The sequence below is a fragment of the Lissotriton helveticus genome, chromosome 5_1 (genome assembly GCF_964261635.1).
Source record: "Lissotriton helveticus chromosome 5_1, aLisHel1.1, whole genome shotgun sequence".
NCBI classification, from domain to species: domain Eukaryota; kingdom Metazoa; phylum Chordata; class Amphibia; order Caudata; family Salamandridae; genus Lissotriton; species Lissotriton helveticus.
This window is the reverse complement of record NC_136065.1, coordinates 162,810,161-162,834,002: the sequence shown is the minus strand read 5'-3', so window position 1 is coordinate 162,834,002 and position 23,842 is coordinate 162,810,161. Positions and strand designations below refer to the sequence as shown.

General features: G+C 43.8%; 1 protein-coding gene across 1 annotated transcript in view; it reads left to right on the top strand.

The window, feature by feature from the left end:
* Positions 1-23,842, top strand: part of DBH (dopamine beta-hydroxylase) — a 447,392-nt gene that overhangs the window by 310,045 nt on the left and 113,505 nt on the right. Inside the window, exon 6 of the mRNA XM_078640352.1 lies at positions 3,842-4,008. Within this exon, the coding sequence (XP_078496478.1) occupies positions 3,842-4,008 (167 nt within the window). The remainder of the gene's footprint in view (positions 1-3,841; positions 4,009-23,842) is intronic.

Sequence of the window (23,842 nt, the reverse complement as noted above, 5' to 3'; positions counted from 1 at the left end):
ACAGCTTCACGGACACCGACAGTTCTTGAACAATGGTGAGGTGGCTGGGATGGGTTAGCGCCTAATTTGTATACTCTTTCAAGTATTTCACAGGTCTTAAAAAGATCATTTATTGCTTAAAGAGGATTTGTGTTTTTTCACTGTTTCTCATGCCCCCTGTGGGGCATTCTCTAGCAGTTCCTTCCATTTGAGAATGACTGTTGTTGCCACAGTGGAAGAATGTGTTGCGGGACAAGTAACATTAGGTATGTCCAAGAGGACTGACAGTTTGCGGCAGGATCAACAGATAATTTATTTGCTGCACCCTGTATCCCTAAAAGATGCCATAATAGTGCAAATTGCATCTGAAACCCCATTTGGCAAACATTAATGATATGATGAACTACTCAGAGTGCCTGGGGATAGATAATCTGCATTCAAACAGGTTACTTATCACTCACATAGCTCACCCTTCACTCTCACCACTCGCCTTGCACTCACACCACTCCCCTTGCACTACACCACTCTTGCAATGAGCACAATCGTCTGCTGGCACTCACAGGAACACACAGCTCATTCTGCATGCACACCACTCATTCTGCACTCAAACAAGCACATTGCTTACATAACTCACCCTGCACTCAACCTTCTCATCCCGCACACATGCAAGCACACTGTTTACATTACACTCACATGGGCGCTCCACTCACCAGTCACTCACGGTTGTATGTCGGAACCACGCAAGCCATTACGATGCATTGCTTTATAACATGATCTTTACAATGACCTGGTTTTAATACTGCATTCCTTTACCACACAAGTCTTTACAATGAAGAACGACTTGCTTAGGGGAAATCGTTGGACTTTGGAGAGATCAATTACTATTCCAAATTCAGTCTTCGCAATATTAGGGAAGTCCCACGCCTCTTCCTCTATGGCCAGTCACTGTAAAGACTCTTGTGGTAAAGGAATGCAGTGGTAAAGATGCCTCGTTGTAAAGGCAGTACGTGGTTAAGACTTTCTGGTAAATGCTGTTTATCTGTCACTCATACAGCTCAATCTTCACTTTCACTGCTCGCCTGGCACACACACAGATACAGTTGCCTGCCAGCACTCACACGACTTACAGTGTATTCGCTCCTCCTACCCTGCACTCACACAGACACAATGCTCATCATGCCCTCACAATGGTGCTCCACTCACCAGTCACTAACACTCTCTTCACTCTCACATCTCAACCTGAATTCACACAGACGCAATTATGTGGGGTGGAACTCACAGGGACACACCTCTCACACTCCACTCAAGTTCAAATGGGCACATCACTCATCCTACACTCACACCGCTCATCCTGCACTCACTCTTCTCACCATGCACTTACATGGACTCACACAGAAAGAATGGTCTGCTGAAACTTCCAAAGGCCAGAGCTCACCCTGAGATTGAGCTGCTCACTCGACACCTGCACGCTCAATGGACATCCCTCACCCTGCACCCCCACTACTCATCCTGCACTCACTCCTCTCAACATGAACTAACAGGGGTACTTCAATCACCCTGTACTCACACGGGCACCATGTTTAGCCATCACTCACACTGCTAATCCAACACTCTGAACTTTCATGCTGCACTCACATGGGCACACTGGTCACCCAACACTCACAGCCACATGGCTCACCCTGCACATACCCCTCTCAAACTGCACTCACATGGGCCCACCTCTCACCTTGCACTCAAGTATCTCACCCTGCACACACACGGGCACACCTTTCACCCTGCACTACTACCACTCACACTAATCACCATCACCCAGCACTTGCATGAGCACACTTGTCACTTCAAGGAATAAAGGCTGCAACTTAAAATCTGAACCTTGCTTTTAAACTTTCTACATGGTTGCTCATTGTATTGTTTGACTCCTTCAGCCAGCCCTGACTTTTCAGGCACCACAATGCTTCTTTCTAGGACTAGTAGCGTGGTTGTCTGAATGACCGTTGGATGACCAATTGGATGCTGTGTTATTTAATTTTAAAAAGTGGCTAATTCTATTTCCAGCACTGTCACTGCTTGATCCACACGTGAAACAAAATATAAGCTCTGTTTAGCTGTTGTAAGGAAGTGCACTTTTTTATTCTCATCCTAGGTAAACCAAACATTAACAAGACCATTTGTATTGATTGTTGAATAGTATATAGATAAAATATTTTTAATAAGCTTCACTTAATACAAGATAGGTTTAGTAGGGGCTGCAGCAGTGCGAGTGTTACTAATACAACACAAGCATATTGCAATAATGTGTGCATGAGGGGCAGTGTGTATGAGAGGGTGACAGAGGGTACAACAGAGGGATGGGAGTTGTTACCCACGGCAAAATGTAAATCCGGATGTGCTGAATGTAATTCTTGGCATATGGGGTGCACCCTTAGCAGAATGGTATTAGTGGTAGTTCTTAGCATGAAACGTGGTGATACTTGTATGGCTTTGCATAACTTTTGACCTTCAAAGTAAAGCAAGGTAGCGCCTTGCACTCTCTGGTGTTGCCCTGTGGCAGTAAGGCGTTACATGGAGCGAGCATGAGCATTCCTGTGCATCCACCAATGTAATTTGACAGAAACCCATACCTATTAAAGTCTGTAAACCTGGATTTGCATCAAAATAGTGTGCCTACCTGAGGCTGGTGTAACAAGGAGAAATATCCTCTTTTCTCTTTGATTTTTGTTTTGTGCTGGAAGGGATTCACAGGAAACACAAAAGCAATCCATAGAGGCCGTTTCCCCTTTCTATATGTGCTGCAGAATGATGAAGAAAGAGGAAAAAACGAGGAGAAATAAAGTTATTTCTCCTCTTTGCACCTCCCTTGGGATGGCGTAGTTTTTTACGCATTCCTAGATTTACTACTGAAGGTAAATCTGGAAATGTGCTGAAATCCATGAGTAGATGTGTAAGAACTCCCACCCATGGAATGCCTTCCCAGGACAGAGTACTGCAAGGCAGCAACTTGTGCTGCCTTGAACTACTGCTGATTTGCTATGCCACGCAGAGCCATGCAAGGAAGGTTAAAGATGTTCTGGAAGCCCCTGTATGCTTATCATCAGTTCAGTTGGTTCTTCATACTGTGTTTTTTCCAGGTGAGAACAGAGCCAGGGGGCATATTACCAACGATTAGCGATATTTATCGCTAACTAGGCTTAGCAACGAATTTTTTATCACTGAGCATCGCCGGAAATTATCGCTGAGATAACTTGCTATTAGCAAGGTTTTATCTCCAAAACGATAATTTTTCCGGCGATAGCGTGAATTTCGCTGAGAATACAGCGATATTCACGCATTAGCGACAAAATGTTCTTAGCCATGTTATCCACCTCCCATTGGATAACATGGCTAAGAACTGGTCTGAGCAGGCGTTAGTTTTTGGGGATATTCGCGCTTAGCGCAAATATTTCCAACGCTACGCCTGCCTTGTTAATAGGCGATAGCGACGTTATCGACTGCTTTCAGTCGCTAACGGGTTGGGTACGCCCACTTTGCATGTCATTAGCGATAAACATCGCTGACATGCAAAGCAGGCCCCAAACCGCTCGCTATTGCCTAAAAACTGTCGCTAACATCAGTTAGCGACAGCTTGCTAATGGGGTGATAGAATTATCACCGCTTAGCGGCCGAGAACGGCCGCTAAACCGGCGATAATTGTCTATCGTCCCCCTTGGTAATATGCCCCCAGGTTAGTTGTGTTCTCTGGTCCATACGGTGCCTGCGACCGTATGTATTGATGTTACAATTTCGTAATTGGTTCTTTTATGTATAGAGCCATTTCTGGCTGTTATTTGCTCGGTCACCCATTCATGTTAAATTGTCTCCTCAGGACTTCAGGACTCTTCGGGGATCCGCCTGCATTATACCTCTACTCTCCGGAAATATGACGCGGGCATTATGGAACTTGGCTTGGTGTACACACCGGTCATGGCAATCCCACCGAAGGAAGTCGATTTTGTTCTGTCTGGATATTGCACTGACAAATGTACACAGAAGGTGAGTGGAAGCCAGGACAGGTGGGGACAAGGGGGCGTGGCCCCTGTCATATGTAAGCAAATGAAAATCAAAATGCTAAGGAGGAGGAATTACTAAAACATTAATCGCTCTGAAGTAGATTTAAACCAATTTTGATTATTTTCATATAACACAAAACATAGAACATAATTTGGCAAGACTAACAGGCACATGCATCAAACCATTTTGCAATCGCAAACGGTGCGAATCACAAAAAGTCGGCCGTTTGCGATTGCAAAATTAGCTTGTTGGATCCATCAAGGGTAAAGGCCCTCGCAATTTAAGAATTCGCAAATATTTGCGAATTCTCAAATTGCGAATGTATTTAAGGAATCGCATTTTGCGATTCCTTAATTGCAATGCATGAAAGTTTTAAAAATTGCGATTTCGCAATTAGAGGGAGCAAATTACCATGAGGTTGAACCTCATGGTAATTTGCGAAAACTTAGAAAAATGCACTTTTGTGCATTTTTCAAAGTTTCATGTTGTGCACACACATGCCCTTAGGGCATGTGTGTGCACAACATATGTGCACAGATTGATTTCAGGGGTGCAACAGGGTGTCCTTTGGACACCCCTGCACCCTTGAAATCGCATTCTCAATTTGCGATTCGCTAATTGCTAATCGCAAATTGAGAATGTCTTTCCATTCATTCCTATGGGCCTGTAGGCCCATAGGAATGAATGGGGAGGTATTCCTTAATTGCGACTCGCAATTTGCGAGTCGCAATTAAGGAATGTTTAGAAATCGCAAAATTGACAGCGATTTCTTAATGCATAGGCTTTTGCGATTTCTTAATTGCAGTTTCTTAAAAATCGCAATTAAGAAATTGCAAAAGCCTACAATGATGCATGTGCCTGTAAGTACTTCAAATAGATATCTTTTCTAATCCTTTTGTTCCCCCTTACTACAAAGACAGCTTCTGCAGAGAATAAACACACACAACCAACTTTGCTGCATAACAAGAAAGTTACAAAAAGTTGTAAAGATTGTCACATTCTCAAAATGTAATAGGCCACAGAGTACTGCACATTCCAAGGTATTTTCTGATGCTTAAAAATCACAGTATGCACTAGTTCTATCCGTTGCCCTTTCGTTACATTTACATTGGAAGAGTCAGGATCAGAAGGATGCAGCTGGTGAAGGGGTATGTAATGGCATGAAAGGTGAAAAGCACTTGCAGTGTGAGGCTTTTGGAAAAGTCACCCTATCATGATGCTTGCCAACAGGATCACAGGCTTGTTATTCGGGTGCTCAACGCAGGGTTTGCATATTCCAACTTATTCCAAGAAATTAAAAAGTACTTTGCCTTTGATCACACAATGTGTTCTAATACGGAAGCTGAGATTAAAAGTCAGGTCTCCTAATTAGGCAGTGGACCACAATTCCACCTTTATAAATTAGAGCATGTAGATAGAGTAAGCCTGGCTGGCACTTTGCCTGTGGCCTGCAGGGTGGATGGAAATTGACAAACAGGGACCAATGTTAGTGACAAACTGGGATGTCTTGAAAGCCTCGCTGTCAGGGTAATGAGGATCACCTCTCCCAGGCATCACCGAAAATTGAGGAGGGAGAAGCTGCAGCATTCCTCCATGTTAACCCCTGTCAATTATTCTAAATATAACACCTGTTGTTTTCCCCCTATTGTGCTGCCTGCAGGAATCCTGGCAGGGAAATAAAACATAATGATCCGCTGCGGCAATGAATAGCAAGAAAGTGTCATCGAGGCGCAGTGGGGGGATGATGAGTCCTCGTTTGATTAAATTCTCTTTGACAACCATCTGCCTAGTCCGCGGTTCCAAAAGCATCACTGCTTCACTGCCCCATTGAAAACTGCGCGCGCCCGCCTCAGCCCCGCCGCACACAATAAGATGGATGAGGCTTAATTCAGTACTGTATTAAAAAAAATCCCGCCTAAGAATGGAAGCGCCACCATCATGGCGTATCCACTTCCTTTCAAAACAGCACTGTATACCGAAGAGATAAGCACCATGTAATTATGCAAATTACAGGGCTGGGTAATTCAATTCTCCCTCTCTCATTTTTTCTGTGATGCCCATTATAGCACTCCTACTACAATACCCTCTCATGCGGAGAGGCCGTAATTATTCATAGTTTGTCAAGCCGCGCCTATGTTGTCACTCTTGCACGCTATGTGGGTGGTGAGAAATGTGGCTGGGAGTACTACAAGCCTAGAATCCATGAAGAGACTACATTTAAATTTACATTTATATGATCACTGTTAATAGGGGGGAATCCCCACTCCTAAACCCTGTATCACGCAGTGGATTGCGATACTGGGAAATAAAATCGTGCAGTAATGTGACATTATCTTCCTTTGCTAATTAGCTTTATCTTGCAAAGAACAAAACCCTGGGTAGTTGTGTAATTTACATTGTTAGGCATAAGACAGCCTCCTATATGTCAATAAATGTGCATTAGGTATATCATTCACTGACAAATCAAAAGCTGTAAAAATCTATACGTAGGCCAAACAGTGAATGGTCCTCCGGACACGATTCAGGAATCACAAATCAGCAATTATTATCAAGAAAATTGACCAGCCTGTAGCCAATCATTTTAAACTTATGGACCATTTGCTATCGGATTTGAAGATTTTCCCTGTGAAACATGTCTAAAGGGAGAACTACTGAACTCCAGAGAAATGTCTGGATGTATTATTTAAAATCATTGCATCCAAAAGAACTGAAACCACCACCTGATTAATGCATATATTAAGGGATCTCAGGACTGCCTTGATTCTACATTCCTAATGGGATATTCACTCATGAGGCTTTTTGACAATTCAGAAGTATCAACTGTGCAGCATCTGAGCAAACCATCTTGTACTACCTGAGGAAGGCGGAAGCCAAAACGTTGCAGTGGAAATATATATTTGTTAATTTTTGAGTCCTTCTGTTTTTAGGTACTTCTTTCTTGGATATCCCATAGTTAATATGGATGGAAATGTAATTTGTTGCAGTGTTTGTGCCAAAATGGACAGAGGTTACCTTCAGTCAGACAAATGAACGAACAAGTAAAGTTGTAGAGGTTGGAGGATATCTTAAGTTTTGTGGTGAAGGTTTTGAGATGGCCGTTAGGAATCGTGAAACAGTTAGGGCCTCATTTATGAAAAGTAACGCATCTCTGCGTGAAAACAGCGATGAGTCACTTTTCATTGTGCCCTTCTTGCGACATGCTGGATGCGTCATATTTACAGTATGACGAATCATGTCGCAAGGAGTTACAGATACTTCAGTATTTCTGACATATCTGTGTGCGCAACCCCATCAACGTGTACTTTCACATGGGGCAAGTCCCATGTGAAAGGGCCTGTGTCAGTCTTACACCTGCTGTGAGGCAGACGTAAGATATTGACGCAATGGTGTCCTAGAAGTGACGCAGTGAAATGTCATAGATTTCACTGCATTACTTCTACGAGGCATACTTGCGTGGGAACGCCCCCCCTGCATACATTATACCTGACGCAGGTATAATATAGCGCAGGGGTCTACAAAGTGACGCATCTGCTTAGATGCGGCACTTTGTAAATAGAACGCAACAGGGGGCATGTTTTATGCTGCCGTTGCGTCACAAAAAGTGACGCACCAGCAGCGCAAAACTGGCGCATGGCCTCATAAATAAGGCCCGCAGTATTATACAACACAGCACAGCCAACTTCTGGACAACACTAGACTCTCATTACAATCTATATATATTTCGAAACTCTGCGAAAAATGGTCTTGTTTATTGTGGTAAGTTCACTAAAAGCCTTATTTTGAATTTGGCTTGTAGGATACTTCATCGAAAAAGTGGCAGATATCATGTCTGCCAATCTTGCAGTTCACGTGTTCGATTTATATTTGGACAAACTGCCATGTTTCTGAAAGCAGAGCCGATGCTGGCTCTGCTTGCAGATGCCTTTGACAGATATTGGGCTGTCGATCAAAGTTCTTCAGACTGTCTCCTCTATTTAGGATACACATTCCAACATACTTTTTCCTCTTCAGGGCTACGAGAAGAAGCCTGGCAGTTTAGTTTCCTGGCAGAAGCTGCACAGGAAACTAAAGTAATGACCCCCTCCCACTGAAATATAGCTCAGAGCATGTCAGATTCATTTCTTTTTTGTTCTTCAATACAAAAATCCTGCTTTGGGAGTTTGTTTGTGAAAAACAATTATTCTTCTCAGTCGGGCTATTAAACATGATCAACACTTAGAAAAGCCTTCAGTGAAGCTGCTGTAACAGAGGTTCTCCTCATGACAAAGACCTATTTACCTGCCTGGTGGAGATTTCTAAGTAAGGAAGTCAGTCTACTGCCAGTTAAGTAGATTATACCACCCCTGTCATGGTAGCCACCATGCTCTAAATGTGTGTCTAAGTCTCCCAAAGCCACTGGGCCCATGCTCCAGGGAAGTGGAGTATATTGTGCCCCTTCCATGGCGGCTACCGTACTCCAAATGTGAGTCTAAGGAGTATATGTGGAAGAAAATGTCGGAACTTGGTGTTATTCCAAAATTGGTGACGCCACGCGCCGACATTTTTCAAACACAGAGATGCACCATATTTACACAAACATGACGCACCCCTGCATTTCCCCTAGCGCTGGTGCTAAAAAAGCTGCCTAGGGCCAGCATAGGCACCTTTGTGCCATGTTGCAAAGGTGTCTGCACTTCAGAGGCGACTGTTTATGTACAGGAAGGCACACCTTTCTGCACATAAACAATCTTTAAAGGCGATTTGTGGTTTTTATGTGTTCTACAGAATGCACCACACATAGAGGCATATTTACATGGTGGCGTTAAGTCACATTAAGTGGCTTAACGCCACTTTGTAAATATGGGGTACGGAGCAACGCCACCAGAGCATCAGAAAAAGTGAGACTCCTGTGACATTAGAGGCTTGTAAATATGCCCCCAGTGTCCTGAAGCCACTGGACCCATATCCTATTTGAAATGAAAGTGCAGCCTAAGATAACATCCACAATATTTCACAGTATGATCATAGACAGCTGAGACTTTAAATAAATCTCAAAAGTTCTATGCACAGAACACACATTTGCCAAAGAAGCAATACGGGTAAAGCTGTTTAACATACACCAGTCAGATGAACCTGGATGGGTCGAATCTATTTCTTCTTTTTTTCACAATAAAATCGATCAAAACTATCTATTCCTCCTTCCCTCACCAGGACTCAGACCCTCACCACTCTATTAATGCTATGCCTGTGACACCAATAAAAACCAATGTCCCGGTGCTTAATGAATTCGAACCTATTGTCGCTGCCGAAGTATTGGAAGGCCTGACCAAGATCAAATCGGGCTCCCCAGTTGACCCCTTCCCCCCCAGAGCCTGCACCGAGATCATGCCCTTACTTGCAGAGGCCTTAACCTAAGTCTTTAACATGTCATTAAAACATGCCAAGGTTCCAACGAGATGGAAACAAGCTCAAATAAAGCCCAATCTTAAGAAACCTTTGGCCGACCCTAATCTACCGACCAACTACCGTCCCATCTCCCTGTTACCTTACTTCGGGAAGGTACTGGAACATCTAGTCAACAAAAGACTCACCACCCATCTGGAGAATCACGGTCTTCTCGACCCTTCACAGTCTGGCTTTCGGGCCGCCCCCCAGTACCGAGACTTCCGTTATTGAGATTGTTGACAACATAAGGTTAGCTTTGGAAAAAAGGGAATCAGCGGTCCTGGTTCTCTTAGATCTGTCTGCCGCCTTTGATACCATCTCCCACAGCATATTGAAACATCAACTGTGGGAGGTGGGAGTCAGAGGGAAAGCCCTTGACTGGTTTGAGAGCTATTTAGCAGACAGATCTACCCCTGTTGCAGTAGACACCATAACCTCATGTAGTCATCCTGTGACTGTAGGGGTCCCACAGGGTTCCATTCTAAGCCCTATGTTGTTCAATCTGTTTCTAACCCCTCTAGCGGCGATCATCAGATCCTATGGCTTCGAGACAGTGTCCTACGCCGACGACACTCAATTACTCGTCACTTGGAATTCTGACTACGTCGGCATTCGGTCTTGTTTTAAGAGCTGTATGACCCGAATAAATGAATGGATGATTATAAATAAGCTACAGCTAAATAGCAATAAATCCAAAATCATCTTGTTTGGAAGAGCTGAGGACTTCTGGTGGCCTTCTGAACTAGGAACATGCCTCTCCCCTAAGGCAGCTGTAAGAAATCTGGGCATCACCATTGACAGTTCTCTGTCTAGGAAATCCCATATTGATGAGGTTCTAGGGGTCTGTTATGGGATCATGCGCAATCTTTGTAAGATCTTTAAGTGGCTACCCATCGAGGCAAGGAAACCACTGGTGCAGGGCGTTATTATCAGTCGCTTGGACTATGGAAACGCCCTGTTTACCGCTTTGAACGACGATCTGCTCTCCAAGCTACAGATCCTGAAGAATACAGCAGCAAGGCTGGTCCTCAACCTTCCCCGCAGATCCCCATCTGCCTCCAATCTATGATCCCTCCACTGGCTCCCTATCCGACAGAGATGCCACTTTAAGATCTTAAGTCTAGCTCATAAGACAATGTATGATGCCAGCCCTTACTATTTAAAAAACAGACTGAAATGGTATGTACCAGGAAGATCATTAAGGTCAAGCTCAAAATTATTCTTTGCTCAGCTTCGTATTCGAACTTTGCGTAATAGAGGCCGTTGCTTTTCATACCTTGCCCCCATGTTATGGAATAAATTGCCTGTGCATATCTCATCTACAACTGATCACAAAGGTTTCCGTAAAAAACTCAAAACCTGTCTCTTCCCTCCTATCGCTAACTAGCCTGGATTATTGACTGCTCTATCGCCCTTTCGCTGCCAGCGCCATGAGACCTCACGGTGAGTTGCGCGCTATATAAGAACATATGAATATGACTATGACTAGGTACATAAGAGAGTCCAATGACACAGATTTACAATCTCAAAGGAACCTATTCAAATCTAGAGATCTGAGGCACAGATTAGTGCACCATTATGGAAAACAACACAGCAGCACAAATGAGAGGAGAGAACTGTTCAAAGTGTTATAGGGCAGACGTGGTGTAGATAAAAAGTGATTCATTGTTACAAAGTCTGGTTTATACTTTCTTTAGGGGATTTTGAAATTTGCTATTTTGGTTCTGTATGACAGAGGATGTTTCAGCAATTACTACATCATTTGTGTCACTGCTATTGAATTGTGGTGGAAGCCCTTACTTGGGCCTTGGTCTTCTTCAGATTCAACACTGTTGTAAATAGCTTTACCTGTTTAGTCTGTTTTCCTTGTTTCTTATTTAGAACTTTAGTGTGTTCCTGATGTTATGATTCTACTTAGAATTCCTATGCTGTCAGTTGGTGCTTGGCCAGATGGTGATATGCTTGTTTATTCTGTGCTGCGAATAAACTTTATACTATCAAGATTTTACCTGCTTGATTCATCATTCAAGTTTACTACATTTTGGCGACAAGGACTTCAACTCGTATCTGGCCATTATTCAGATGATCAGCGGCGCAGCGGCAAAGGACATTGAGTATTTACAGAATAAATGGAGCAATCACTATAAAAAGAACTCCGTGTGCAGGAAGACATTTCTTCCTCGTTTACTTGAAGAACTAACATCGTGCATTTATTTTTACAAAGGTGAGCATTTTGGAAACATTGGCACTGAACGAGTTTTGTTTTAAACGCATTACCTGCATTGCTTGGTTACCGTTCAGTTATTGCCTGTCTGAGTGACCTGCTTCGTGAACTGGTGCCATAGCAACCTATTAAGCCTCTCGTGCAACCTGTTTCCTGGCGCGTCCTCAGTAACGTCAAGGCCATCATTTCGTGTTTGACATTTCACCTTTCTGACGCTGCTCGTCAGACGCAAGCGGCCATCTTTAATCTTCAGTTACTTCGGCGATTCAACGAGTCCTTCGGCAATTCGGCAAGATCTTCATGTATTGCAACCTACGTGCATTGGTGCTTTCCTTGATATCTTAATGAAATATAGGAAGCTTGGACATAATGTATTTTAACTGCTGTTGGTGTGGAGAATTCCTTCTGCATGTCAATATTTTCAACACTGGAAATATAAGTAAGACTATAAGCCCTCATTCAGAATATTTATTTATTTTATCTTTGACATTAACATTTTCTGTTTTATGTTATGATCTTTTAGTCTTTATTTTTGCAAGGGTAATTATGTCACAACAAGTTAATGTGGCACTCCCACCTCAGTTTCTTAGCGAATCTGGAAATCCCTCTACTGCCTGGGAAGATTGGATTGTTATGTTTTACAATTATATTGAGGCATTAGATGGGGAGGAATTTTCTCCAAAAAGAAAAAAGGCACTTTTGATGACAACTCTGGGTAAGGAAGGTCAGCGAATTTTTTAATACTTACCTCAAGTTTTACCTTCTGGTTCGCAATCTCCTCTTGATGAATTCAAAGAGGCCATCGCTAGACTCGAGACTAGGTTTGCTAAGGAGGAAAATCTTGTTTTACAAAGATTTAAGTTTTACAAAAACAAACAGCGTGAAGATGAATCCATTGATGACTTTGTCGCACGTTTACGAGAACTCTCAGTGAAATGTAGTTTTGGTCAGAAGACGGATGAACTTATTCGGGACCAACTGATTGTTCAGTGTAACAATCGGAAAATACAGGAACGTTTATGGGCTGCAAAGAACCCCACTTTAAAAGTTGCTATTGAACTTGCGAAAATTGTGGAGGAAAGTGAAAAATGTATGAAAAAATTACAAAAGAGTGGTCTTGATCTTAAAGTTGCTGAAATTTCCAATAAGGTTGTGGTCACTAGCGATAACAGTGATGGTGAAAGTTGTGCTGTTGCTCTTGTTAGGAAAAAAGGGTATGCTTTACAAAAAAAAATATGAGTCAACAGTACACCAAATCACAGCCTAAGGTGTGTTCGAGGTGTGGTAGCAATACTCATACTTCGGATGCGAAATTTTGTTTCGCTAATAATAAGGAGTGCTTAAAATGTGGCAAACAGGGTCACTTTGCTAAGATGTGTAAAAATAGAAGCAATTCTAGAGTGACTGTTGTGAATGAGTATTGTGAGTTGAATCGCGATGTCAATAAATTACTCGTACTGCAGGATTCTGTTTGTGCTTGTCAGGACAAAAGGGAAAGAATTCCCAAGGCTGATTTTATTATTGATAACAAGACTATCGGTCTTATGGTTGACACTGGTTCTAAATGGACCATTATTCCCATATCTTTAGTAAAACTTCTGTGGGGTCAAAAAACTCTTTTGGATTGTGATATTTTTCCCTCTGGTTATCAGGGAGAAAAAATAGACCTCCGTGGGTATTTCGAGAGTGAAATTATTTTTAAAAACAGATCTACACATGGTAAAATGTATATTTCTGTTAATGGCCCAGCTATTTTAGGTCGTATTCATCAGTATGATCTCCACATTGTGGTAAATCCCAGAGCAGAAGAACCTGTGATGGTTGTGGATGATTTTACTTTGAATAACATTCTGTTAAATTTTAACCGTGTCTTTAGAGAACAACTAGGAGAGTTACAAGGCTATTCTCATAGGATTATGTTGAAGGAAGGAATGACATTCTGTTAAATTTTAACCGTGTCTTTAGAGAACAACTAGGAGAGTTACAAGGCTATTCTCATAGGATTATGTTGAAGGAAGGTAGTATCCCTGTTCAGCACAAGGCAAGAAGGGTGCCATTTGCAGTGAGGAGTGAAGTCAAGGCGGTTCTGGAAGAAATGCTTCAGGGCGGGATTATTGAGCCTGTGGAAGCATCCCCGTGGATTTCTCCTGTGGTTATTTCTCAGAAGCCTGACAACAAAATCAGATTTTGTGTGGACCTTAGGTCACTAAATAAGTGTGTTTTTGCAGATGTTTTTCCATTACCAAATATTGCGGAGCTGGTCTCTACCTTGAAAGGGGCTAAGTTCTTTAGCAAGCTTGCCCTCAAACATGCGTATCACCAGATTCTACTTGAAGTGGGGTCTAAACATTTGACTGCTTTTATTACTGGTGAAGGGACCTTTCAGTTTACTAGTTTACCCTTCGGGCTTAATTCAGCCGCGAGTGTCTTTCAGAGAATGGTTTCGGAAGTATTTAAAGGGATAGAGAAGGTCATCTATTTTCAGGATGATATTAATTTTTGGTGACTCCATGGAAGAACATAATAATGTCCTTCAATGCGTGTTGCGCAGAATTGATGAGGCTGGCCTTACTTTGCGAAAGGAGAAGTTTGCATTTTTAGTTAATGAGATTAAATATTTGGGTTTTTCTCTCTCAGCTGATGGCGTTAAACCTAAAAGGAACTTATTGGAGGCAATTGAACTGGCTCCTTCTCCAGTAGATAAAGATCAATTGCGGTCCTTTATGGGCTTAATTGAATTCTACTAAATTTGTGAGGGATTTTTCTAGTAAGACTGCTCCTTTGAGGAGCTTTCTGAAAAAAGGAGTGAAATTTTCATGGACCAATGAACAGGAAACTTGTTTTAATTTGATTAAAACTGAACTTTCTTCTGCTAGTGTTATCACACCATTTGATATTAAACGCTCTTTAATTCTAATGGTGGATGCTAGTGGCGTCAGTTTGGGTGCTGTTCTTTTTCAGCGGCATGGAAATGAAGAAAAAACCATTGCTTTTGCTTCTAGACCTTTAACGGTGTCAGAATGTAATTATTCTGTAATCGAGCGTGAAGCTCTTGCTGCTGTGTGGGGTACCTATTATTTCAGGACCTATTTATGGGGCACTAAGTTTGTGTTGCGCTCTGATCACAAACCCTTAGTAAATATTTTGGCACCCAGATTGGCCAGATTGGCGTCGCGTCTGCAGGATTTTTAGTTCGATGTGCAGTTTGTTCAAGGATGGAAAAATATTCAGGCTGACTGTCTGTCCCGTCTTCCCATTTAGGCCATGGTTTGTGGGAATTCATTAGTGGAGCCTCAAGATGATTGTGCGATTGCTTTTACTCAGGATGTTTTGTTTCTTTGTGCTGAGTCGTTTTCATTTGATGAGTGGTCTAAAGGAATGGAGAGTGATGTCGTATTAAAACAAGTTGTAGATCTTATCATTAAGGGATCTAGGAGGGAGAGTACTGTTGAGCCCTATGTGAGACCTTTTATCATGGTTTTAGACGAATTGTCTCTTTCTGATAACAATGTTTTAATGAGGGGTGACAGGTTTATTCCTCCTTATTCACTGAGAAAGAAAATACTTGATTTAGCTCATGAGGGACATCTAGGCCAGACTCTCACTCAACGAAGGGTGAAGGTAAATTTCTGGTGGCCATCTATTGATGCTGACGCTGTGGAGTGTATGGTGCGTTGCAGTTTTTGTAAGGAGGGTGTGAAACGTTTGAAGGTGGTTGGGTCTCAGAATGAGGGTAGCATTTCTTTTGAGAATCTTCCTTGGCACACCATTTGTCTGGATTTTATTGGGCCTATAAATGAGTTGCCTTTCAATCAGCGCTTTGCGATTGTAGTTATTGATTGTTTTTCTAAGTGGCTCACTGTTCGTTTTGTCAGGGAAATCACTACTGACTCTACAATCAGCTTTTTGAGAAGTGTTTTTCTGGATGAGGGGTTTCCTTCTGTATTAATAACAGATAATGGTACACAATTAACGTCTGGAAAAATGTTTTTTTTTTTTAAAAGAGTGTGGTATTCACCATCATCGGACCAGTCTGTATAACCCACAGAGCAATGGTATGTGTGAGAGGGTTAATAGATTGGTTAAGGACATTATACAGATGTCTGTTGAATTTGGTTGTTTTTCTAACGATAAGGTTCAAGAACTTGTGTGGGCCTATCGTTCAACTCCTCACAAGCATGAGAGTAAATCTCCTTTTGAGTTGATGTGTGGCCGTTCTCCTGTAACTAAGTTAACACCTTCTTGGTTAAGAAATCAAGACAAAGTTTCTCCTGTGAAGTCTTCTTTTGATAGTGTTTCATTACCAATTTCCGTGGGAGATTTGCTCAAAGTAAAGCCCGGAAGATTCTCTAAGGATCTTTCAAAATTTAGAGGTCCTTTTTGTGTAAAGCGGGTTTTCCTCATTTTGTCCTTCTTGATAATGGGGAGAAGTGGAATTTTAGAGGGGTGGCTTTGTATAGGAGTCATTCTGGTGTGTCTGTGAAGGGTACTCTACCTTTCTCTGACTCCTCCAACAATGGTTATATGTTATCTGCCCAGTGTGACTCAGACCCTTGTTCTCAATCTAATGTAAGGGGGGAGGTGGGTAGTGGTGATGCTTCCACATCTTCCCACTCAGGTGATGCTATCCCTACTTCTGCACCCTCTTTCTCAGGTGATGCTGTCTCTACTTCTACACCTTCATATTCAAGTGAGGCAGTCTCTACACGTAATAACGTTTTGAGAAGTGCTCGATCTCGCCGTCCACCTGTCTACCTAAGTGATTACATTCATTAGTTGTTCTTTTGTATTTTGTTTTATTTTATTGATTTAAGGGAGGGAGATATGCTGTAAATAGCTTTACCTGTTTAGTCTGTTTTCCTTGTTTCTTGTTTAGAACTTTAGTGTGTTCCTGATGTTATGATTCTACTTAGAATTCCTATGCTGTCAGTTGGTGCTTGGCCAGATGGTGATTTGCTTGTTTATTCTGTGCTGAGAATAAACTTTATACTATCAAGATTTTACCTGCTTGATTCATCATTCAAGTTTACTACAAACACACCTTGCTTGTTTGATGGTGATGGCAAGCTGCCTGTGCCATTAAACGAATCCAAAGCCCTTCCTTTCATTCTGGATTTGGAGTCTGACATGGTCTTAATATTAGTTTCATTTCCTTCAGGAGAGACTTCAATACAATGATAATATGTGGACACGTTTCTCAAGTAGGCATGTCATTTACCTGAGCTGCAGTTAATAACATTCAATACACTATATGTGAAAACAATTCCTACCCTCTACCTCTGCACAAACATCACAAAGTCTTACCAAGTCTAATAAAATATTTTTCTTAAGATATCTTCAACATCACGAAGTGAGATCGAAACCTGTTGTATACAATGAATTTGATGATTTCTTGAATCTGTTTCTCTGGAACTTGAAAACAGGTACTGCAGGAGAGATGGGACGCCCTGCAAGCAATGGCAGCCCTGGGAAAACAACAACACAGCAGAGACACAGACACCTCATCAGAACAGTCGTTGCGCGAGGACTGTACACTGGCAGTATGGTCCGTTAGCAAGGATTCGCAATCACTTCCAGTTGTAACACCCCAGAATGCAGATGATTTACTGTAGCTGATCACCACAGCCCATGGTCACACAAGTATACATTGTAGCAGTGCATACATGAGGGATTTGCATAATCCGTCTGCACTTTATACAAGACATCCCAAGGCAATAGGTAAAGTGCGCTAATTGGAGGGCCAACTCCAATTCCCGCATCCCAGAGGGCAGGCTACTGACGAGCTACACAGTCGATGTCACAGCGCGCACATACACACGCGCAGAGTGGGACCAAACAAAACCAACTCGCTCATTGCAAGATTTAGCCCACCCTCACCTCTTAACGGGACCAAGATAGCGAATAAAGCCGTAAGTTGCCGCATGCCATTGTTCTCTGTTTGGGCAGACACATGTTGTCCCTCTGCTCTATCCCAGTTGAACCTCACATGGTTCCCATCCTCAGCAACTGCCTGAGACAACATGCCCACACACCTGCAAGTACTTTAGAAGCATTTCGCACCCACTGGGTGTTCGACACATTGTTGACCAACCTTCGATGCACCAGGTCATCCGCACACAATACTAACCTATGACTCTGTCACATGCCACCCACAAACATAGTCACCTGGAATGTTAGGGGGATTCACACGCCAGCCCATAGATACGAAATGTATGCGTACCTTAAGCAGCATGTAGCCCATGTGGCACTCCTACAAGAAACTCACAGTGCACAACCAAAGATTCACAGATTGCAGCAGAGGTTTAAAGGTCAGATACTATCCACAAGCTTCTCGTTTTACGCCAGGGGGGGTCTTAATTTGGATCAGGCCACGGACCCTGTTCACACCAGAGGAGACTAGAGTAGACATACATGGCAGATATGAACTGGCAAAAGGCCGTCTCAATGGTAAGTTAATAGTGTTAGGGTCCATCTACGCCCCAAACATAGACCAGTGTTTAACAATAAAGGGTGTGGCTCTAATCAGTAAGGCTGAGCACTTCATCTATCAATACCAAAAGAAATGCCAATACTGATGCATTATTTCAAATATTTCAACCAAAGGTGTAGGAATCATCAAACAATACACCCATAAGCTCATAAATAGCTTTTATTTCGTAGCACAATTTCTTTTCAATTTTTTCAAAAGGGAACACAATGCTCAATGTGATACACAAGAAATGAATAAATAAACCGAGAATCCAATCCAACACCAGAACAAATAATAAATCAACTTACATTCACATACTTCCAAACCCATTCACTCAAAACCACACAATACACATACAATTCACTTATTCCAAAAAAGAGTGCTTCACCTAGAAAACACCTAAAATGCCAAACACAAATAAGCTTAAATAAGATATAAATTCTTCTCTTTATATATGTACCCTATACAATACTTACACTTATCTATACTGGATTAAGGGGCATATTACCAACAACTAGTGATAATTTTTGTCTCTAACTTGTTTAGAGACAAAAATTATCGCCGCACATCGGCGATTTTTATCGCAGATAAACCTTGCTATTAGCAAGGTTTATCGCAAATGCGATAAAAAACGGCCGCAATGCATGAATATCGCTGAAAAGTCAGCGATATTCATGCATTATCGAGCAAATGCTCTTAGCCATGTTATCCACCTCCCATTGGATAACATGGTGAAGAACTGCTCAGGGCAGGTGTTAGCTTTTGGAGATATTCGCGCTTAGCGCGAATATCTCCAAAAGTTGGTAATAGGAGATAGCGATGTTAGCGACTGTTTCCAGTCGCTAACATCTTGGCACGCCCACTTTGCATGTCATTAGTGATAAATATCACTGACATGCAAAGCGGGGCCCAAGATGGTCGCTATCTCCTATTAGCTGTCACTAACTGGTGTTAGCGACAGCTTGGTAATAGGGAGATAATTTTATCTCCGCTTTCTTGGCTTTTAAAGCCAAAAAAGCGGAGATAAACCCCCTTGATAATATACCCCCATGTTCGCAGAGCAACAAATACATGGTACCCTGCCGTTTTTTTTAAATACATTTTTTTGAAAGATGATCAGTTCCCTGGTTCATTATGTCCAAATAAGAGTTTTGTGGAGTACAATTTGGCATGTACTCCATCTCTCAGGATGCACAAGTAATTTGAATTTGTGCGGTGGCAAGGGTATAGACTTTGTCAAATAAAACCTATCATTGGTGCCGTTTTCATTAAATATATGATTTAGGATATAGGAAAGCTCCACGACCTTTGGTTGAAATATTTGAATGAATGCATCAGTATTGGCATTTCTTTTGTTATTTACCAAACATAGACCAGAGCACATTCTGGCACACACTAACAGGCCTATTCTCATGCAGGTGCGACATTCCCTGGCTGTTTCGAGGGGACTTTAATTCGGTCCTCGACACAGCACTTGATAGATCTTTCCCCCCATTGCCAAAACAGGTGCAACATCTTACGCTCATGGTTTGGGTGAGTGGCTGCACCACTGGGATTTGGCAGATGTATGGAGAGCCCTAAACCTGCAGACATGCTTGTACTCCCATTACTCACACCCACATGGGTTGCATGTCCGCATCGACCGGTTTGTCGCAAGCCCATCGATACTAGCACAATTCCCCAGTGCAAACTATCTCAGTAAAACTCAATAAGACCATAGCCCACACATCATGAGACTATACAGGGATGACGGGGGACCCACCCCCACCTATGGAGGCTCCATGCTCTGTCATTAGAAGATCCTCCATTCAGAGAGGCGGTAGGCGCAGCGACAGAGACATACTTTGAAAGGAACACAGGGTCCGTTACAGATGCAGGCGTGTTGTGGGATGCAGGCAAAGCAGTGGTCAGAGCAATGCATGAGATTGAGCTGGTGCGTCAGGAAACAGCTGGGCTGTGAAGTAAAACATAAGATACTCTGACCACATTAGAAGCTGAGTTAACAAAGTCAGTGCTAAGCACCAACACATAGACACACACAGGCAAAAACATGCAGAAGTATTAGAGAGGTTGCGCTGCTTAAACTATGGGTTGCACGCTGCGGGCACACATGCAGCGGTGGACAGAGCAGATAGACTGCTTGCGAGAATGATTCGACAAGAGCACAAGCAGATGCCCGTACTGCAGCTACAATCTGCTACGGAGCAGATCCTCACCAATCACTGCATCACATTTTGCGATGCAGGACGCACTACGAAATTCGTTTTATTAATTAAATTGTTTAGTTACCTCCAATTATTCATATTCCGGTTTTTAGCACCCCTACCCTGCCCCTCCCCCGCCTGCCTCTCTGCCCCACCGTAACTCCCGCCACGAGCCACGGCTGGTTCCCCAGAGGGTCCCAAAGTGTCCTAAACTTACTCCAAGGGTCTGGAAGCTCCAAGATGGTCCTTGAAAGTTAAGGACTACAGGTCCCACAATCCACTTGGACAAAACCCTTACAAATCCACTGGTAGAACTCCAAGATGGGGGTTCTTGGTGGTGATGGTCCAGGCGAGCTCTGTAAACCTGTAGCTTGCATGGAGTCCACTCTTTAGTAGTTTTGAAGCAAGTTAGTCCACAGGGCTGTAGTTCCAGATTGTGCTGCAGGCACAGTGTTCAGAGTGCAGGGCCTGGTTGTTGCAAATCAAACTTCTCAGCATGGACCCTTCTTCTTCCTTTGGTTTCAAGTAGCAGATCTGAGAGGCTCTACCCCTCTCAGATACTTATTCCAAGGTCTCTGTATCAAGCAGGAGGCCACTTCTGTCCAATGAGGTGCAGGGCAACACCCTTCAGTATGACCATATCCTCCAAAGTGTGACACCATAGTCTCCCAGAAAGCACCATTTCTCTAAAATCCAACACGGCTTATTTTCCACCAGAGAGACAAGAGCTGGCTAAGCAAATCTTCAGGGTGGTTCATCTTCATATTGTCCCTCCCCCTTGCATCTGCTCAGTCCTTCCCTAATCCATCCTGCCATCTGGCTGGGTTCAAAGAGAAGGGGTGTAAATTAAAATGGCCTCTCCTGCCTGTCTTCCCCTTCCATTGAAGATTTTTGTTTACAACCCTCCTCCTGCTATGGCATACCTAGGTAGCAGATCCCCGCCCTCCCAGAATGGCTCTCTAACTTATCACCTCATCAAAGCTGCCTGGCTAATCCATTTAACACTGACCAATCAAGACAGATCACTGGAAGGCTGAATTGTGGCTAACAGACTATAAAGTCTTATTATAACTTCTTGTCTGTACATTTTAGGATAAATTCAACAATAGCATATTGCTGGATTTATCAATATCATCCTAGGAAGTCCTTGAATTATATATATTTTTTATGATTCTCCTAGCGGGAATTATTAGTTAATAACTTCTGACCATCTTAACCTATGTGGCTGGACATTTGCAATGGGGAAAATAACTTGTGCAATTTTTCCAACACCAGGGCATCAACCAATCAATCAATCAGGGGGTTTGTGAAGCGCACTACTCACCCGTGAGGGTTTCAAGGCGCTGGGGAGAGGGGGGTGAAGCTCCGGGTCAGTCGAAGAGCCAGGTCTTGAGGTTCTTCCTGAAAGTGTGCAGTGTTTGGGAGCGTCTGATGTTCAACGGGAACTCGTTCCAGGTCTTGGCTCCAATCTGAGAGAACGCTCTCCCACCTGTTTTGTTCCTGCGGTACGGGTGACCTCTGCCAGGGCGAGGTCTGCAGAGCGGAAGTTTCTCTTGGGTACATGGAAGGATAGTCTTTCATTGAGGTATTTGGGTCTGATGTTGTTGAGGGATTTGTAGGCGTGGGTGAGGAGTTTGAAGGTAGCCCTCTTCTCAGCCGGGAGCGAGTGGAGGTCTCGTAGGTGTTGGGTCATGTGTTTGTGGAGTTCCTAGTACGAGTCTGGCGGTGGCATTCTGGATGGTCTGGAGTCTGTGCAGAAGCGTTTTGTTGGTACCGGCGTAGAGGGCATTTCCGTTGTCCAGTCTACTGGTGATGAGTGTGTGGGTGACGGTCCTTCTGCAGTTGGAGGGGATCCACTTGAAAGTCTTGCGGAGGATGCAAAGGCAGTTGAAGCTGGTGGAGGTGACGGAGTTGATCTGGCGGTTCATGGAGACGGAGGAGACAATGATGGCAAGGTTCCGAGCGTGGTCTGTATAGGTGGGTGGGCTCCCTAGGGCGGAGGGCAACCAGGTGTTGTCCCAGGCGGAGGTGCAGGGACCAAGGATGAGGACTTCGTTTTCTCTGAGTTTAGCTTCAGGCAGCTATCCTTCATTCAGGCTGCCACGTTCTTTATGCCTTCCTGGAAGCATAGTCTGGTGTCTTCGAGATTCTTCGTGAGCGCGAGGATCAGCTGGGTGTTGTCGGCATAGGATACTATGCTGAACCTGTGCTGAATGACAATGGCATGTAGATGTTGAAGAGCTTGGGGCTGAGTGAAGATCCCTGGGGTACTCCACAGATGATTTCCGTGGGTTTGGAGAGGACAGGAGGGAGGCGGATCCTCTGGGTTCTGTCAGAGAGGAGGGATTAGATCCAGTCGGGCGGCTCCTTGTATTCCCGCATCTTGCAGTCTGGCTGCGAATGTGCGATGTGAAACGATGTCAAAAGCTGCGGAGAGGTCTAGCAGGACGAGGGCTGCGGTGTGTCCTTGGTCGAGTAGCATGCGGATGTCATCAGTACTGGCGAGGAGGGCGGTCTCTATGTTATGGTTGATGCGGAATCCTGACTGGGAGGCAGCCAGGATGGATTTCTCTTCTATGAAGGTGGTCAGTTGGGCATTTACGAGTCTCACTGTGTCTATGGCCTCAAATGGGAGGAGCGAGATGGGCCGGTAGTTTATCAGGTCCGTTGGGTCAGCTGAAGGTTTCTTGAGGAGGGGTTTTACTTCTGCCCGTTTCCAGTCTTCTGAGCATATGTGAGTGAGGCGTTGATGGTGCGTCCTAGTTCGGTGCAATGGAAGTGGCGGCCCTGTGGAATATGTGTGGTGGGCAGGGGTCAGTAGGGGCCCCAGAGTGGGTTTTCTTCATGGTGGTTGTGATGCACTCAACGGTTGTGGGTTCCCAGGACATGATGTAGGCTTATCGGTGGTGGTGGGTAGGGGGGTGGTGCACTTCGTTGGTTCGCTGAAGTTGTTGTAAAGGGCATTGATCTTCAGGTGGGAGTAGGCGTTGAGCCTGTCCCAGAGTTCCTGGGAAGATGTGATGTCCGTGGCTTTGGCGAGCTGCTGAATGACGTTGAACAGTTCCTTGGTGTTACTTGCATTGGTCTGGATCTTGTCTCTAATGAAGGTCCGTTTGGTGTCTCTTATGCTTAGGTGGTATTCCTTCAGGGCGCTCTTGTGGTCGTTCAGTGCTTCCGTGGTTTTCTGATTTCGCCAGGTTTTCTCTAGGCATCTGCAGGGGTGTCTGGCTTCTAGAAGTTCTGTGGTGAACCAGGCGGCTTTTCGGCAGGCGGTGTTTGGCAGGGTTGCGGAGGGGTGCTAGCTTATCAGTGCAGTGGGAGATCGAGCGGTGGAATTCCTTGGCTTTGGAGATGATGTCGGCCGTGGCACTGAGATGGTCCTGGAGGAGGGTGGTATTTAGGCGTTCCTCTGTAACTTTGCTCCAGTTCCTGTGTGGCGGGCTTAGGGCGTGATTGGGTGAGGTGGTAGTGTAGAAGGTGAAGTGGATGCAGTGG